The 17,915-nt window shown below is 65.0% G+C and overlaps 1 protein-coding gene across 4 annotated transcripts in view; it reads right to left on the minus strand.

The window, feature by feature from the left end:
* ESPN (espin) overlaps window positions 1-17,915 on the minus strand; it is a gene marked incomplete at its 5' end in the record, with an annotated part of 28,980 nt that overhangs the window by 4,566 nt on the left and 6,499 nt on the right. Inside the window, 10 exons of one of the 4 annotated variants that reach the window (XM_081085467.1) lie at window positions 2,986-3,249; window positions 3,344-3,489; window positions 4,583-4,609; window positions 5,652-5,847; window positions 5,938-6,096; window positions 8,518-8,786; window positions 9,955-10,156; window positions 12,520-12,651; window positions 12,783-12,965; window positions 13,128-13,314. In XM_081085467.1, the coding sequence (XP_080941593.1) occupies window positions 2,986-3,249; window positions 3,344-3,489; window positions 4,583-4,609; window positions 5,652-5,847; window positions 5,938-6,096; window positions 8,518-8,786; window positions 9,955-10,156; window positions 12,520-12,651; window positions 12,783-12,965; window positions 13,128-13,314 (1,765 nt within the window). Of the gene's footprint in view, window positions 1-2,985; window positions 3,250-3,343; window positions 3,490-4,582; window positions 4,610-5,651; window positions 6,158-8,473; window positions 8,787-9,954; window positions 10,157-12,519; window positions 12,652-12,782; window positions 12,966-13,127; window positions 13,315-17,915 lie in introns of all 4 variants that reach the window. The other 3 variants (XM_081085465.1, XM_081085468.1, XM_081085466.1) reach the window with 3 other exon arrangements.

Consider the following 17,915-nt stretch of genomic DNA (forward strand, 5'->3'; position numbering starts at 1 on the left):
CGGGGGAGCAGCCTGCGAAGGCGCGCCCGGGCCTGGCGCCCGTGGCCGCCGAAGGTCCACTTGCGCCAGTGCTCCAGGAAGAGGTAGACGATGCGCTCCTTGCGCAGGTCGATGTAGTCCTGGACGCCGCTCAGCTCGGTGGGCAGCGGCGGCCTGCGCGCCAGCAGCTCGGGCTCGGGCAGCGCCGCCTGGCGGCCCGGCGCCTCGGGCGGGTCCGGGGAGCCCAGCGGCTCCGGGGCTGGCGGCAGGCGGTTGGAGGCGGCGGCGCTCGGCTCGCCGGGGCTGGCTGCCATGTAGTCCTCCTCGAGAATGGGTTCGCGGCCCGGGGCGCCGGGGGACAGCGAGAACCTGCGGCGCGGGCCGCGCGGGGGCGCGGAGCCCTGGGCGCGCAGCTCGTAGGTGGCGCGGAGGTGCTTCACGGAGACGCCGCACTCGAGGATCTCGCGCGCCACGGCCTCGCGGCACCAGCTGAGCGAGTGCGAGCGGCCCAGGCAGAGCGGGCCCGGCCGCCAGGGCGCGTCGGGCAGCGGCGCCAGCGGCTGGCCCGTGTCGGCGGCCAGCAGCTCGGCCAGGTGCGTGGGCCGGCCGCCCAGCGCGGCCAGCAGCGTGGCCATGCTCTTGAGCAGCGTGGAGATCTTGCTGCACCAGGCGGGCAGGCTGGCGGCGCGGCCGTGCATGCGACGCGGATCGACGGTGAAGCGCGGCGCCGACAGCGCGGCTGAGATGGGCAGCAGCTGCTCCAGCTCCAGCTCCAGCTGCTTCAGGCGCGCCTCCAGCTTCTGCGCCTTGTGCAGCACCTGCAGGTTCTCGATTTGCTGTTCGATGCGGAGGATGTCGGCCTCGGTCATGAGCTCGCCGAAGGGCCCGAGGATGCCGTTGTACTCGCGGGAGTACCTCCAGCCCTCGCGGGGGTAGCAGCACGAGCTGGCGGCTGTCAGCTAAGGCGGGGAAGACAAGAGAGGGGAGGGAGGCGGGTCTCCCTCTGGCCCAGCTCCCGCAGCGGCCGCCGGGGGGCGCCCTTTGCATGTCCCCGGTGGTGTAATGGCTCCGCGGGGCTGAGTTTGCAGGGACGAGCCGCGCCTGGCCAGCGGGCCATTACGTTGGGCGAGGCTTCGGCCCAGGCCGCCGCTCCGGGCGCTGGGCAGTGTCCACTTGGGTCGCTGGCGGGGACACAGCCGGTCGCTGGGTGCTGTTGCAGAGGCAGGGCGGGCAGATGGCTCCGTGCCTGGCTTGGTTGCTCATTACACCACCGAAGCACATGCAAAAGGCATTGAAGCTGCGACGCAAGGCGGCCCTCCCACCTCATCCAAGCTCTGCGACCTTGAGGCCAGATCCCAAAGAGGCCTCTCCTCGCCCACACTGACACCCCTTCTCATCCTGTGGCCCAGCCCTCTCTGTCCACCATGTCGGTGTTTAGTCCCAACCACAGGCTCTTAAAGGAGACTGGCCCTAGCTCAGTGATGGCGAACCTTTTGAGCTCGGCGTGTCAGCATTTTGAAAAACCCTAACTTAACTCTGGTGCCGTGTCACATAGAGAAATTTTTTGATCTTTGCAACCATAGTAAAACAAAGATTTATATTTTTGATATTTATTTTATATATTTAAATGCCATTTAACAAAGAAAAACCAACCAAAAAAAATGAGTTCGCGTGTCACCTCTGACACGCATGTCATAGGTTCGCCATCACTGCCCTAGCTGGTGTGGCTCAGTGGACAGAGCATCAGCTTGCCGGCTGAAAGGTCCGGGTTCGATAACAGTCAAGGGCACATGCCTGGGTTGCGGGCTCCATCCCCAGTAGGGGGTGTCCAGGAGGCAGCCCATCAATGATTCTCATCATTGATGTTTCACTCTCTCCCTTCCTTTCTGAAATCAATAAAAATATATTTTTAAAAAAGAGGCTGAAGCTGTGGCGTCCACTCCTATTCCCACCCCCTCACATCCCGTTAGTAATAATACAGTTTGTAGAGCTGGGCTTGCCAGGCCGTTCATACATTTTTTCCTCGCCTTGCTTCACCGCTAGGCTGCAACTCTAGTGCCAGGCTTTTCCAGCCTGGATGGTGGAGGGTGGAGGGTGGAGGGCTGCCCTCCCATTCATCCTGACCCACCACAATCCCCACATACAAATCCAATGATGCCCCTTCCCAGCCTTACCCCCTCCAGACTACACACTGCTCCAGAAGAAGGTCCATTTTCTCAAGACTACCCCCCCCCCCATCCCCAGCTCTACCCCTTTCCTTCCATAGTACAGTCACGGAGCCACGCCCACGGACTCCCAGCCCTCCCCTCTCCCGCCTGCTTGCTCTTTGCCCCACGCTTCCCGTCCACTACTTTCTCATCTCCAAGTCCACCTTAGACCTCACTGTCTCCTTCCCACCCCCGCCCCCAGCCCAAACAGGATGGGGGGCTTGGGGCTGCCCCAGCCCTCTGCCTGCTCCACCACAGCGATGCCCATATTGTGCCAGCCCAGTTATGTGGGGGCACTTTTCACTCCACTGAGGTGCTGTGCTTGCTTGTTGGTTGACCCCTCTGCCCCACTCCTGCAGCCCCCGCAAGAGCAGACCTTGATATAGTCCATGGATCCCAAGAGACTACAATATGTGTGGCACATAGACGACGCCCAGGGAACATGTTAAATGGGTCGATGGCCAAACATCCTGCCAGCCAGTGATGATCAACCCATCTGACAGATGAGGAAACTGAGGCTGGATGAGGCTGGAAGGTGGAAATGCAAGGAAAGAGCCCAGGACAGTCTATGACCGAGAGCCTCCGGGCTATTCAGAGTGTGGGCTCTGGACAGCGCTGTCCGCCTCCCCTGAGGCTGTTGCAGAATTTCAGCCCCACCAGAGCCCCTGAACCAGAAGAGCATGTTTACAAGGTCCCAGGCTGCCTGGCCCCAAAGGTAATGGGAGTTGCCTGAGGCTGCAGGGCCCTGCCAGCTGGGGTGCTGGGAAGCCCCACCTCTGGGAAGCCCCACCCGGCCCACCTTCCGCCTCTGCTCCTCCTCCTCTTGCATCTTCAGCTGCATCTTGCGGACCATCACCTGGCGCTTCCACTCGGGGATGGGCCGGCCCTGCTCGTCATGCGTGGGGATGAGCGCTTCCACGTCCAGCTGCACCCCTGGCGCGGGGGTGGCGGGCGGCGCCGGCGCCAAGCTGCCATTGAGCAGCGGCTGGGGCCCTGCGGCTGGCGGGGTGGGGCTCCGGGGCCGGGAAGGTGCTGGTGACACTGGCGGCAGCTGCGCGTCAGGCTATGGGGAGAGGTGGCGGGGCTGAGCACCGGCAGGGGCGCGGGGAGCCGGGGGCAGGGAGCCAGCACGGGGCCCCTTCAGACCACCGACCTACCTGGGAAGCCAGCTGCCCGCTGCCGGAGAACACGGTGGTCAGACCCTTGCTCTGAGGCGTCGGCTTCAGGCTCTTGCCAGCCTTGATCTCAGCCAGCAGCTCCGCGTTGTCACCGGTGGGCGTCATCATGTTGAAAGACTTCGTGCCTGGGGGAGGTGGAGAGGAGGCGCTGGCAAGGGGTGGGGTGGGGGCCGGTGGGACCTACCCTTCTGCTGTCCCCTCCCCAAGTCAGGAGGCGATCGACGGCAGCCTCCCCTCGGGCCCAGAGGGCAGCATTCCAGATCCCAAGCCTGGCGGGTGACTTGGCTCTCGGGGACCCCAGAGCCAGATCCTTCGCTGGAAGTCCCACACCCCCACCCTTCTCCCAGCCCTACTCACGCTGGGGCGTGGGGCCCCCACCTGGAGGCCCCTGGGAGTCCATGATGGCTCGTGGGCTGGCTCTGGGGACTTGAGTGAACGTCTCCACCCGGGCATTGACTGCTTAGCTCCCAAACACTACCTGGGACCAGCCCCCCGACCTTTGTCCCCCGGTTCCCTGGCTCCACTGGCCAGGGTGGAGTCTGCCTTCGGCCCTCTCTGCATCAGCAGAGCCCAGTGACCCTTGGACTGAGTCGCCTGAGCCTCTCTGGCCATTCGGACTAGGAACCCTGGATACTACAGCCCAGCCAGCCCCGCCCCCAAACCCACAGAAAGACGCGTGCAGACACACTGGGTGCAAGCCCGGAGCACACTTATGGCAAAGCGCTTCTCAGCTCTCAGCTCTGGGGACCAGGGACAGCGGAGCCCTTCCTGAGGACACGGAGCGGAGCGTGCGGCCCGGAAGGAGGGCCAGGCGGGGAGCATGCAAATGCCCAGCGGGAGTTTGCATGTTCCGGGAGGCCAGCGGAGGTGACTGGGTTTGGGGAGGGCTGACTTCAGAGCCCAAGGATGGGGTCTGGGCGGGGTGCGGGGGACAAGCCAGCAGCTCCTGGCCGCCCTCGGCGGTGGGTCCCAGAGCACAGTATGGGCAGGAGGAAAAAGGGAAAGGTATGGGGCCAGCCCCATCAGCCAGGCCAAGAGTTTGTATATGTGGGCGTGGTGGGGGGCAGGGGGCAGGTGGAGGGCAGAGGACCCTCGCCAGCCACCGGCCCCTGGCTCTGCCCGTTCCTCAAGTCCCTCATCCTGGGGCCTTGCTTTCCCTGAGCATTGGCTTTGTCCCCCAACCCCGCGCCTCAGCGGAGCGTGAACGCAGCTACTCACTCTTCCTGTGCCTCAGGACTCTCACTTCTAGAGACCGAGAGGAGAGAAGGGACAGTGCAGTTAGAAGAGGGAGGGGCTGGGGTGAGGCTGGGAGAGCAGGGACAGCGAGAGAGGGGTGGGCAGGAGCGGGGAAGGGAGATGTGCAGAGGAGGGGTGAGGGGAGGAGAGCTTTGAAGCCCATTGGGCCCTGGGTCCACAGGGTGGTCTGCTCAGTGGCCAGCTTTGCTGGTGCCCCAGCCCTGGTTCCCACAGCAAGGGCCTCCGTCCTGGCACTGGGCTGGGGTAGGGTCTACCCTGTCCTCTAGCCGCAGGCCTGCTCCAGGCTGCAGATGGGGAACTGACCTTGAGCTGGCGTCTGCAGGGGCTGGGGCTCCCTAGGAACCCCAGGCAATACAAGGGACCCTCCTGTGCCCTTGCATCCTAGTCAGGGAGAGGAAGCTTTGGGCGGTGCCCTGATGGTCCCTGCCCTGCGTGGCTGGGCTGGGCCGGCCTCCAGCCTCCCAGCAGCCTGGTGAGCAGGAGACTGCCCCCCACTACAGAAGCGAATGCCATCGTCTAGCTCTTACAAAAGGATGCCCAAGAGTCACCAGCGGGGACAGGCTTGCGGGGTCACTGGCCTTGTCCCCATAGCCAGGCCTCGCAGGCTGGGAAGAGTCTGTGTTGCCCTGGGAAGGACTCAGGGCTGGAGCTCGCTTGGGAGACCCCGAGAAGGGGGCTAGGAGAGTCTCAGGACCGAGTGGGGGGAGGAGGGGGACCGCAGCCCTGCCTCCTAGAAGTCAGTTCTACTTGTCAGAGCTCCCCTCTAGCTCCGGCTCACCAGAGGCAGCGGCCACCAGCCCCTGCGGCCTCCCCACCGGATGGGAGGCAGGCCCAGAGAGGGACGGAGACTTGCCCCAGGTCACACAGCCCAGGCCGCCGCGGCAGAGCCTTCCCCGAGGGGAGGGGCTGCAGGAAGAGCAGTAGGAAAAGAAGGGGCGCTGGGGCAGTCCCAGCAGGGCGGGGGCGCTAAGTCTCCCCCTCCCCCTTCCGGGCCAGCGGGCCTCCCGCCTCTCCACCTGCCCCTACTCACTGCCGGTGGACGAGGAGGAGCGGCGCTGCCCGCAGCCGGGGCCGGCGCCCTCGAAGGGCAGAGGCGGAGCGGGCGGCGGCGAGCTCAGGCCCTCGGGCAGGGGCGGCGGGGGCGGCGGCGGCGGCGGCAGCTCCCTGGACGCCTTGGGCTCCGCCGCGCAGCCGTTGTGCACGTGATTCCCGGGGAGCAGCGCCGCCTGCGGGGGAGCGGAGGGGCCAGCGAGTGAGGAGCGGGGCGCCCGGCCGGGCCCGAGGCGGCCGGCGGGTGCGGGCTGGCGGGCACGCACCTCCTCGCTGTGCGCCATGCCCGGGCGTGCGGCCGGCTCGCGGGGGCAGCGGCCCAGCTGGCGGTAGTAGTCCCCCGTGCTGGGCTGCTTGCTGAAGGCGCGGGGCTTGCGGCCGGAGTCCTGCCTCCGCAGCCCGTTGTGGCCGGCGCGGGAGCCCAGCTGCGGAGAGACAGGGGGCGTGGGCTCCAGGCCGGTCCCGGTGCTCGCTCCCCCTCTTCCCCTCCCCGGGGGTCACGGCCAGCGGCCGTCGAAGGTGCAGCGCGCCGCGTTCCTAGCCCCTCCTGCTCTCGGAGCGGGGGTCACGGGGCCCCGGTGGCAGGGAGGCTCGGTTGACCCTGCGGGGAGGTGGTGTTCTGGGCACCGGCCAAGGGGCGCAGAGGCCCCACTGAGGCTCGAAGGGGCGGGCCCAGGGGCGGGGTGGCCCAGCCCCGACGCCAGGGGGAGCCGGAGAAGGGCAGCTCCGGGCTGAGCCGCCGCTAAAGCCTCCGCCGCACCCCAGTCCCGGCGCCCTCACCAGCCAGCCCAGCACCGAGTCTCCGCCGAACCCTCTCGCGGGGATGCGCCCCGAGGGAGCCCCCTCTAGCGCCCGAGTCCTCGGAGGCTCCCGCCTGCCCAGGGCCCGGCTGCCCAGCCCGAGGCCGGGGCTGCTCCTACCTCTGCCTGTGCCGGTGGCCCCCGCTGTGCACCTGGCGGCGGGGAGGCGGGGACCCGACACCTGCGCTACCCGATCCTCCCTCTCGGGTTACAGCCCGGCCCGCGCCTCCGAGCGCCCAGGAGCTCTGTCGTCCTGACATCACCCGGGCCCGCCAATCCTCGCCGGTGGGGGATGCACGGGGGCGCCCGCGGCTCGCCACACCTGGCCGGCTCCGCACACCTGGCCGCGCACCACGCCCGCCCGCGGGCCAGATGTGACCCCGCCCCTGCGCGCCTCTCCTCCGCTGGGTGCTGCCGAGCACCCGGCCTCCATCCCTCCGCTCCATCCTCCATCCCTCCGTCCTCCCCTCCATCCTCCGAAACCGAATACCCCGGCCTCCCTGCGGACAGTGAGCCCCTCCCCTACGTAGCCCCCTGGGTTCGGGGTCACGCCCCCGCCCTTCCAGGCCGCATCTGGAAACCATCGCCATCCGCGTAAGCGACACCGACACCCTCGCCCCAGCCTCGGGTTTCAGGGGCCGCGAGGCGGCTCGGGTGACAGCTAGCGCCCGCCCCGTCGCAGCTGCCCCCCACTAAGCCCCGCTCTGAGAGGACGAGAGGCAGCGGGGCCGAAGGCCGAGTCCGCGGGCGGGGGCTGTCCCCCTGCCCCTCCCAGCCCCTGTCCCTGCGGTGGCCCGGACCCTCCGCCCCGCCTGACCCGGCTCACGTTGCAGGAAACGTGACACCGCAGGATTTGTTTCCCGGGCCGGCCCGCCCCTCGCGCCCCCCGCAGCCTTAGGCGCAGAGCCGCGACCCTGCTCCGGCGGTCAGGCAGCCAGGCCGGGGCTGGGGGCCCGCGGGCTCACAAAGGGCCCTTTGTGGAGCTGCCTGGAGCCTGCGGCCTGGCACGCACACGCCGGGAGGGGGAACGGACCGAGGTCCGGGGTGCTCTGGCTCAGGGAGGGGAGCGGGCAGAGGGGGGCAGAGGCCAGCACCTGCCCTGTGGCTTTGGGCAGGGCCCACCAGCCCGGTCCGGAAAGTCCTGGGCCCGCATCTTCTGGGGATGAAAGGGGAACCGACTGGGGGCTTGGTCTGAGGTGGCACGAGAGGGGCAGGGGCGGTGCAGCCACTGTGCAGGCCGTGCCTCCCTCCCCGCCAGTGGCCTTGTGACCGGGTCACCTGTGCGAACCGGTTACTTAGCTCGCCCCGGAGTGGCCTGCCTGGGGCTTGAGAGGGAACTAATGCAGGTCAGGGCTCCCTCAGGACCCACCGGGGCCTCCACCCCACACTCCACCACCTGGGGGCTCAGGCCGCCCCCGCCCCTGCTCTCAGAGCAGCTGTGCTGGGTCCCCTGGGCCTGTAGGCAGGGCCCCTCTGGGCCTCCCTGCCTAGGACTCTGAGCTGCCAGCCCAGCCCTCTGGCCCCCAGCCCCACTCCAGAGCCTCAGCCAGGACCCCAGAGGCCCTGCCATCCCAGCACCTGGCACTCCACACGCCCACACGGACCCCTCCCCTTCTCCCCAGGACTCATCTCCGCCTGGCCTGCCACCTCTCACCTCACCTCCCTGCAGGACCTCCAGCCCCAAACCGGGTGGGCCTGTGCTCAACTCCTCCCTCAGCCCGACCGAATGCCACTCCATGACTATCCTGCCATTCTGTGCGAGAGGTGGCGGGGACCCAGCCCCCGAAGGGCCCCACTGTCTGGGTGTATGTTCTAGCCCCTTGTCTGCCCCCCAGCTCTGCAGAGGGCGGCAGCTTGGTCTTACCCATCTCCCTCTCCCCAGTGCCCAGCCCTGAGCCCCCGCGGGGCTGCCAGGAATATGGACTCTTGAACAGGCCACTGGCCCAGGGACCCCTGTCGGGTGCCCAGGAGCCGGGCAGTCCTTGGCCTCCATGACCCCCACCAGCCAGGGCGCTGAGAGGCAGGCGGTGGGCGCAGGCTCACTACCTCCTTCCGGAAGCCCGTGGTCTCCACGTGGCGGAGCTTGCTCTTGGTCTGCATGTAGATGTCAGCTGCCTGCAGCCCTGCGGGGGGCTTGGGGGCCGGATAGCCCGGTGGGGGAGGGGGCAGCTGGGTGTCTGGGGGCGGGGGTGGCGGCGGGAAGCTGGGTGGCGGAGGTGGTGTGGTTTTCTCCATCTTGCCCTGGGCCAGGCTCAGCTCCGGGCTCAGCATGTCCACGTAGCTCTGTATCTCTGCGGCTCTGGCTCTCGGAAGCCCTGGCAGGGGGAGGGGGGGCGGAGGGGGGAATGCTGGGCTTGCGAGTTGGCAGAGGGGCTGTGCGCAGGACTGAGACCCTCTACTGTCAATAAGCAACTTGCCAAGTGGGTAGTGGACTCAGGGGTGCAGCCCAGCGTGGCCTCGCCCTGGCCCTGGCCCTGCCCTCCCGCAGGCCTGCACCTGTCGGGGAAAGACCACACCTCACGGACCTCACCCGGGTTTGGGGTGGGAGCCCCGGGGCTTTGGGCTCCAGGTGTGCCCCTGGGCTGAGCCACCTGGAGGGGGGAGGGCTGCCTTCCAGGCAGATCTGGCCGGGCAGGTGGCAGGAATATGGATGCCACACCCAGTCTTTTCAGGGTGCCCGCCATCTCTGCAGCCACCACCTGGTGGCATGAAGCAGGCATGTCAAGTGGAGGGACCCGTGCTCGGGGCCTGGTCAGCGTGTGTGCGTGCATGTCTGGCTTCTGTGTGTCTGTGCATGTTGTGTGATGGTGTGTGAGTACACAGGCTTGGTATTTATGAATGTGCTGTGTTAGTCTGTGGACATGGGGTGTGTGTGAGCACAGCTAGGGTACAGAATGGAGAATTGTGTGCCTGTGTGTAGTGTAGGTGTGTGTATATATCTGCGCAGCTCAATAGGTGGTTGTGCATTCATATCTGTATATTGTGTGCACACATGTACAAGTGTGCACTCTTTTAAAAAATATATATTTTATTGATTTCAGAGAGGAAGGGAGAGGGAGAGAGAGGGAAACATCAATGATGAGGGAGTCCTTAATCAGCTGCCTCCTGCATGCCCCCCACTGGGGACCAAGCCCACAACCTGTGGCCTTGACCGAAATTGAACCCGGGGGGCCCTTCAGTCCGAAGGCTGATGCTCTAGCCACTGAGCCAAACCAGCTAGGGCACAAGTGTGCACTTTTGAGTGTGTAAGTTCTGGGGACAGTGTGTGCATGTGTGAGTAAGGATAGTATATTGTGTGCGAGGTGCATGTGCAAATGTGTGGATATACATGTATGTTGTGATGGGGACACACAAACATGAGTGTCTATCTTTCACCAGAAGCAGCATCCTCTCCTGGTGGCCTGGGCAGCCTCCAGTGTCAGCTGTGGGCAGAGGTGGCCCGGGGCTGCTCCCCCTCCTCCCTCTTCCCATCAGTCCACTCACCGCGCGGGGGGTGCCGGCCCTTGATACTGGACTGGCTGGATGAGCAGGAGTCGTAGTTGGAGAGGGTGCTGGTGGGCGAGCTGAGGTCGAAGTTCAGTGGCTGGACGGACACGGTGGTGTTGGGCGAGGACATGCCCGAGTCGGGCTGCTTGGTCTCGAGCTCGGCGGACGGGTCCCGCGACAGCACGCGGTGCTCCAAACTCTGAGCGGAGGAGCAGAGGCCGTGAGCACAGCCAGCCCCCACAGCCAGCGAGCTCTGGGGCAGGGCCCTGCTCAGAGCCCTCGCTGGGTGACCATGGCTAAGCCACTGCCCTTTCTGGGCTAAGATTCAAGTCCCGCCCCCCAGCAGCAGGACCTGGGCTCCTGGAAACTCCTACTCCTCACCCCTCCCTGCTCAGGAAGTTTGAGAGGCTGAGGGGAGGGGGGCCCTGGGTGCACCCCCAGGGGCGAGCCACAGGGCAGCAGCCTTCTTCCTCATCGATGGGCAGAGGGCCTGGGCTCCAGTGCATCTTTGGGGAGGGCCAGGCTCTGCAGCTGGTGAGAGTGCTGGCAGCAGCTGGGGGCAGGAGAGGGGTGCAAGGCCCCCTAGCTTGCAGGGAGGACCGATCCCCCGTTACCTGGCCAGCAAGCCCTGTCTGTCCTGGCCCGACTAGGCAAATCCCGCACCAGTCCCTGTCTCCAGGCAGGGCCCTCGGGGAAAGAGAGGGGCATGGGTGGCCCAGCTGAGCTACGTGGGCATCTGGAGCTGAGGCTACCCAGCTAGCCACCCCCCACCACTGTCCGTGCCCCGCCCCAGGCCTGCCCCTCCTGGCATGGGCGTGGGCTGGGGTGGGGGCCCTGCTTACGTTGCCCATGCTGCTCTGCTGCCCGCAAGCCTGCTCGCTCCCTCGCTGCTTCTGCCCAGGCCTGCGCCTCCCTGCCCCACGCCCGCCTGCCTGAGAAGTGTCACAGGCCCCCCGGGAGCCGAGGCAGGCTGGCGCCAAGTAACGGCTCTGCAGCCGCGCTCATTGGCCTGTGATGAGGGGCTCTGGGGCCTGTTGGCCTTTTCTGGGCCAGCATCCTCTGCGGCTGGGATCTGCCACCGCCATCACTGGGCCCACCTGAGGGAGGGGCCTGGTCCCACACCCCACACACTTCAGGGGGCATCCCTGCTGCCTACCCCAGGAGCCAAGGGGAACCACAGGAGCTGAGCGGGCAGCTGAAGATGCCCTTTCTGTGGCTGACAGCAGTGGGCACTGGGAGCGCCAGGCCTGGCCCCACGGGTAACAGGTTCGGGACACGGGCTCTGCGGCCTTCAAATGTCACCTCCTCCACTCACTAGCTGCTGGCTTTGGGCAAGTCACTTATCTCTCCTTTAGCTGTTCCTTCCTCCGGAAATGGGGAAACGGTGCTGCCGGCCCCGTTAGGTTGTAAAAATGACTTAAAGGTGAGTGAAGTGCCAGGGCCCGGTGGCCAGTAAGTGCCACGCGCATCAGCTATTAGTATTCATTTCCCACGGAGACCGGCTGAGGTTACAGCCTGAAGCTCTGGGCAGGCCCCTGCCGGCGGCAGGTGCGAGGAGCAGACATGGGGCTCTGCCACCCAGACTCTCAGCGGAGGGAATTCACCTCTGGCGCCCAAAGGCCACGGTGTTTCCCTGCTTAGGTGCCCGGCGCAGGGAGCACCGCCTGCTGACCCGCTCCCCCTGCGCGGCCCTTTCGGGGGAGATTCCGCCTCAGGTCCAGGTCTCCTCTGACCCTGCGCCTTGCTGTGCTCCCGCGTCCCCAGGACGGGGCGGCCCCATGTGCTCACAGGTCGGGGGCTACCCCCTTCTCTCCGCAGCCCCTCCCGTGCCAGGCTGCCCTGGGAGCTGGTCAGTGCCCTTGTGATGGCACCTGGGAGGCCTCCCCCTTTTCCTCCCTCAAGTCCCAAAGCGGGCATTGCACCGGCTGACGCAGAGGCCGCCGCACTGCGCTCAGGCCCCGGTGGGTCACTTCTCGGCCGTGTAACCAGACTAAGGGAATTTAAAAAGACCAGCACAGCTTTCTAGCTCGGAAGCAGCTCTCTGAGTGAGCATGCAGTGGAGTGGTCAAGAGGTGGCTCTAGGCCGGGCCACTGGGCTTCACCACTGAGTACTGTGTGAGCTTGGGCCCCCCTGAGACTCAGTGTACCCTGAAATGGGGACGCTGACACCCCTACCTCAGGGGACGGTGGCGAGAAGGAAATGAGCGATCCATGCGGGCGGTGGCCGCTGAAGGAACCCAACTGTGCCATTCGTATGTGTCCTGTGACTTCTCCCAGCCTTCGCCCCTGTCAGGGCGACCTTGGTCCTCCTTCTCTTGACTTTTTGCCTCCACACCCCCCCACCCCTTCATGACCAGTGGACCCGGCTGAGAAGTCATGTGGGGAAGTGGCCTGGGACCCTTACTCCCTGTGTGATCCAGGCAAGGGGCTTCGCGTGCCTGCCCTCCAGCTTCCTCGGTGCTAAAAGGGGGAACAAAACCTACCTGTGGGGGCGCGAGGGCGGGGCTAGGGGTGAGATAACGCCCCCCTTCCCCCCACACCCACCCCCGCGGCCAGGCGTACCAGGTTCTCCACGGTGCGCAGGTAGCGGGTGCAGTGGCTGTGGCCATTGTAGTCTGAGAGGTCGGCGGGCGTGTATCCGTCGCGGTCGCGGACGTCCAGCTCCGCGCCGTTCACTACCAGGATCTGGCAGCACTGCAGGGGCACGCAGGGGGGACCCCCCGCCGCTAGCCCGCGCCCCGCGCCGGGCAGGGCTGTGCTGAGCGCGCGGCGCCGGCAGAGGGCGCCCCGTCCCGCCCCCGGCCCCGCCCCGGCCCCGCCCTCACCTCCAGCTCCCCGTTCTCGGCGGCGTCGTGCAGCGGGGTCCCGCCCCACAGGTCGGCCGCGATCTCGCCGCCGTGCAGCAGGAGCCAGCTGAGCACCTTGGCGTGGCCGCGGCTCGCCGCGAAGTGCATGGCCGTGGCGCCGTCCTTGTCCTGCTCCGACAGGCTCACGTCGGTGCAGCTCACCTGGGCGGGGCGGGGCGGGCCAAGAGGGAGGGGCTGGGCGCCGGGCCCTTTCTGGTCCCGCCCCTCCCCGCCCCGCGCAGGCCCCGCCCCGCGCAGGCCCCGCCCCGTCCCGTGCAGGCCCCGCCCCGTCCAGGCTCCGCCCCGCCCGGGCCTGGGGCTCACCAGCCACACGATGACCGAGCTGTGGCCCATCTGTGCCGCCGCGTGCAGCGGGGTCATGCCGTCGTGGGCGCTCGTGTGCGGGTCCGCGCCGCACTCCTGCACCAGGTACTGCGTCACCTCCAGGTGGCCCTCCTGGCACGCCAGGTACAGGGGCGTGGCACCGTTCTTGGTTTGGGCATTCACTCCCCTGCGAACAGGAAGCACCCACCTAGGCTCTCAGCACCCGCCCCTGCGAGGCCTTCCAAAGACCCTCGTCCCTTCCGGGGACCCTGGAGGGCTGGCAGGGTGGGTCGCAGCGGGCCTAGTCACTAGGCCGCGCTGTTCCTGGCTCCCTCTGGACTCAGACCTGTGCCAGCCCCGCTCAGGGCCCCTCTGGCTTGCCCCTCCTCCCCAGCCCTTCCTTCCTATAGTACCCCTGGGACTGAGCCCGGCCCTGCCCTGCCCTCCGTGAGTAGCCCGCCCCTTACCAAGGCCTGACCTGGCCTCTCCCTCCCTTTCAGCCACACGGGCCCTTGTCCCTGTAAGTCCCACACCCGCTGCCTGCTCTCTCCTACAGAACGTCCTTCCCTCCTCCTTGCTCTTTAGGACTCAGGGCAAATCCCTCCTCCCTGAGGCCTGCCTTGATTCTCCCAGGCAGGGCAGGCCTTTCTCACCGCTGTGCCCATACTGCCCTGGCCCACTCCGGGGACACCTGTCTTGCCTGGTTGAACATAACTGGTTTGGCCTCTGTCTCCCTCAGAAGGTTGAGTTCCCAGAGAACAGAAAGGTAGGGTTGCCAGGAAAACACAGAATGCCCAGTTAAGTCTGAATATCAGATAAACAACAGATCATTTATGGCCCTGGCTGGTTTGGCTCAATGGATAGAGTGTCGGCCTGTGGAGTGAAGGGTCCCAGGTTCGATTCCTGGTCAGGGCACGTGCCTGGGTTGTGGGCTTGATCCCAGTAGAAGGCATGCAGGAGGCAGCCAATTGATGATTCTCTCACATCATTGATGTTCCTATCTCTCTCCCTCTCCCTTCCTCTCTGAAATCAATAAAAAATATTTAAAAGTAAAAATTATAAGTATCCAAAATGTTGTATAAGGTATACTTATACTAAAATGTGGCTTGTTGTTCATCTGAAATGAAAATTCGTTTGGATATCCTGGTTGTTAGCCTGGCAACCCTCCAGATGGCCACCGTCCCCTGAGCACTCCCCGTGGCTGTGCTGTGAGGTCGGCAGGCAGGCCCTCACTGAACGCCCTGCGGTCCGATGCATTCCCATCGGCAGAGGGGCAGCTGGGGCTCAGAGGCTGTGACAGCCCTGAGGCCACACAGCTGTTCGTGGGTGTGAGCGAGTGCACACCTGTCTGTACCATGCGGCACCTGGCACACAGTAGGCACACAGGGAGTGGAGAGAGGGCATTCCCTCGCCTGCACCTGTCACTGCCTCTCAGCTCCCACAGAGGGTCCTTACTGGGGGACAGGGAACTCGCCCCACAAGCTGGAGTGCCGCTGGGAACAGGGGAGCCGGCAGGGCCACTGGCTGATCCTCACTTTTCCTGACTTCACGGTGGGTCATGGGCAGCCCAGGATGCAGTTACCAGAGTTGGGCACTAGGTGGAACCACAATCTAGGCCAGTGATGGCGAACCTTTTGGGCTACGGGTGTCAGCATTTTGAAAAACCCTAACTTCACTCTGGTGCCGTGTCACATAGAGAAATTTTTTGATATTTGGAACCATAGTAAAACAAAGACTTCTATTTTTGATATTTATTTTATATATTTAAATGCCATTTAACAAAGAAAAATCGACCAAAAAAATGAGTTTGCGTGTCATAGGTTCACCATCACTGCTCTAGGCCCCGACCCAGGAGCTGCCCACCAACAGCCCCAGTGATTCTCAGCTCAGGGTGGGGGCTGTGCCCTAGTACACTGTGCCCAGGAAGTGCGGCTCTTCCTGCAAATCCACCCATCTCTCCACTCACTTCATCAAACCCACGCTCCACCCCTCCACCCACGCCCTCCCTCCCTCATCCAGTCCCAGCCCCTCTGTCCATTCACACAGGCACCAGGCCACCCACTCCTCTTCCATCTGCCCACTCACTCCCCCTCTTGTCACTGCCAACATGTCTTGGCCCCTCCCTCTCACTCCCCCCACCGACGCCCAGCGGATGCCTTTCTCCCTGTCCCTAAAACCCTGACCTCTGTCCACTTCCCTGACCCCTGACCTCCTGGTGTGGGCTGTCCACCCTAGACACACAGATGCCACTGGCTGGGGCTGATGCTGGGCCAGCACTTCACACATCTGGGGAGGAGCAGGGGCCATGCCTGGCTGCCCTCTGTCACCCCACAGCGTCAGGGGTAGAGTGGTGCCCACGAGCCGACATAGCACACACGGCGACAGAGACCCATGCCTCACCTCAGCGACACACTGGCCCGAGGCCACTGGCCTCCACGCCCCAGTGCCAGCGTCGCCCCCACACACCCATTCACATGCTGGTGCGTCAGTAAGAGCCTGTTTAATATTTCACGACCGACACTCAGTGGCCTGAATTATTCACCCCGTAACCAAGGCACAGTGAGTGCTGGGGTCCTGGGGATGGAAGGCTGGAGGGGCCCCCACCCAGGGCCCACAGGACTCTCTCTGGGGATGCCTGAGGCGCCAGACCTGCCAGGAGCCCTGCCCTCCCAGCAACCCCCCTTGGCAGGTATCCATGACCCGTGGGTGCCCAGCTGGCCTGAGAAGCTGGCACAGAGCAGGACCCCGGCAGGAGGGGGCAATCATGCCCTCAGCCTCCTGCCTGGCCACTGGCTGGCGCTCTCAGCCGGAGTCCTGGGTGCATAGTACGTGCTCAGTAAATGCTTGACTCGGCACCGTCACTGTTAGTACCCCAGCCTCTGTGCTCAGGGTCCCCATTCTGGAGGCACAGCTCCAGCGGGGAGACCCCAGGACACAGGGCAGGTTCGCTGCTGGGCCAGGGTGGCCAAGGGGGTCCCAGCCTTGTTACCCTCTTCTACCTCAGCCTGGAGGCCGGAAGGGTGGGTCCCCTCGTGCTATAAAAATCTGCAAGAGCATAGAGATGAAGGATGAATTGAGATGGAGAGATGGATTTATAACGGGCAGCAATGATCATCATTGATAATAGTGGTAGCAGTCCCATTTATTGAATGATTTCTCTGTTCCAGGCACGGTGATGAGCATGGTACACATTCTCTCATCTTGTCCTTGTAAAGTGGCCTGAGGAGGTAGGTGTTAGCATTGCCCCCTTTTACAGACGGGGAAAGTGAGGCTAAGATCGCGCAGTGAGAGACAGGCAGAGGGGAACCTGGGTGCGGAAGGACCTGGCCGAGCCCTCCAGGCTGTGCCAGGGTCTGGCCTCTTGAGTGATGGCTTCTCACAGCCATGGTGACGTGGAGGCGGCATCCAACCGGGAGACACGCTCAGAGCCCTCAGCACCGCCTGGTGCCCTGCTGCATCTTAGGCCCCTCCTCCCTGTGTGTGTGGGGGGGGGCACTGCTGGCTGGGGGCACCCAGGCCTCACCAAGCAGGAGTCACTGCCTAGAGGGGCGGGGCGGGGTCTCAGGGGACACCCTGATCCGGCCCATCCAGGTCTAGCCTCAGGGACCACCTGGGGGGGGTGGAGAGGGAATCCCCCCTCCCAGCCCCTGCCCTTTGCCCTGCCTCTGCTCACCCCGGCTCTGCAGCTCACTGCACAGGGCCCGTGAGTTCTTTACTCTCCGAGCCTCAGTTTCCACATATGGCAAGTGGGCGTGATAACTGTCTGGCCTCTCCAGGCCGCTTCCGAGAGAACAGAAGAGGAAGCTTTGCAACCTTGTGTTTCCTGGGGGGAGGGTGACCCGACATCCCTCGCCCACCCGCTGGGCCATGCTACCAGCCCTGGAGGTGTTCCTGTCCTCACGTGAAGTGGCTACTGCCTAACGGCGCCCCTCCCCCAACACCTGCCTGTGCTGGGCCCTCAGCCTCTGCCTGCCTCACCTCCCAATGGCGGGGTGCCCCAGGGCCTCCTTTCTGAGTGCCCTCTCTCCCTGGTGAGGTCATCTACTTCCCAGGCTCGAGGCGGCCTGGCCCCGAGGCCCGTATCTCTCCAGCTTGGACCTGGAGTCTGCACCCCCCCCCCACCTCTGCCCACTCAGGGTCTGTGCATGGACCAGGCGCTTGACCTTCACGTGCTGAGAGCCGGACAAAGGCTGGATTCCGGACTCCGTATCCAGTTAACAAAATGTACTAGTGCCAGGCGCTGGCTCCCAGGATGCGAAGGTGAGGTCTGCTCTCGTTGGCCGGGAGGCAGACAGGGGCACACAGGGGTGCACAGATGCAGTGCCAGGCCAAACTGTAATGCGCCCCATGACACGCACCCCCTCCCCGTCCTCCCGCCTCATTTCCCGCATTACAGTTTGAAGGAGCTCAGGCCGTCCTGGGAGGGAGAGGAGCAGAGGCCTGAGGAGGGAGGGGCTCTGTGGGGAAGAGTTCTGAGTGGAGGGAACAGCCAGGGCGAAGGCCGCAGGGTGCTGGCCTGTTGGAGCAGAGCAGGCAATGGGAGAGCAGCTGGAGGGGAGGGTGGGCCAGAGTGAGGGTCGCTGGGCTGTATAAGGAAGTGGCTTCCCTGTCAGTGATGGGGAGACTGACAGGTCCCCAAAGGTGTGCCGAGCTGGGCAGGAAGAGGGCAGGGCCAGGACAGGGAGAGCTGCCAGGCTCCAGATCTGACGGCTTGGACCGGGCGTTGCTGGTGGGGGTGGAGGCTGTTCCCACTGAGCGGGGTCCCCCTATTTCACCAGGTCTCCCCTT

The sequence above is a fragment of the Myotis nattereri genome (assembly GCF_964212035.1).
Source record: "Myotis nattereri genome assembly, chromosome: 3".
NCBI classification, from domain to species: Eukaryota; Metazoa; Chordata; class Mammalia; order Chiroptera; family Vespertilionidae; genus Myotis; species Myotis nattereri.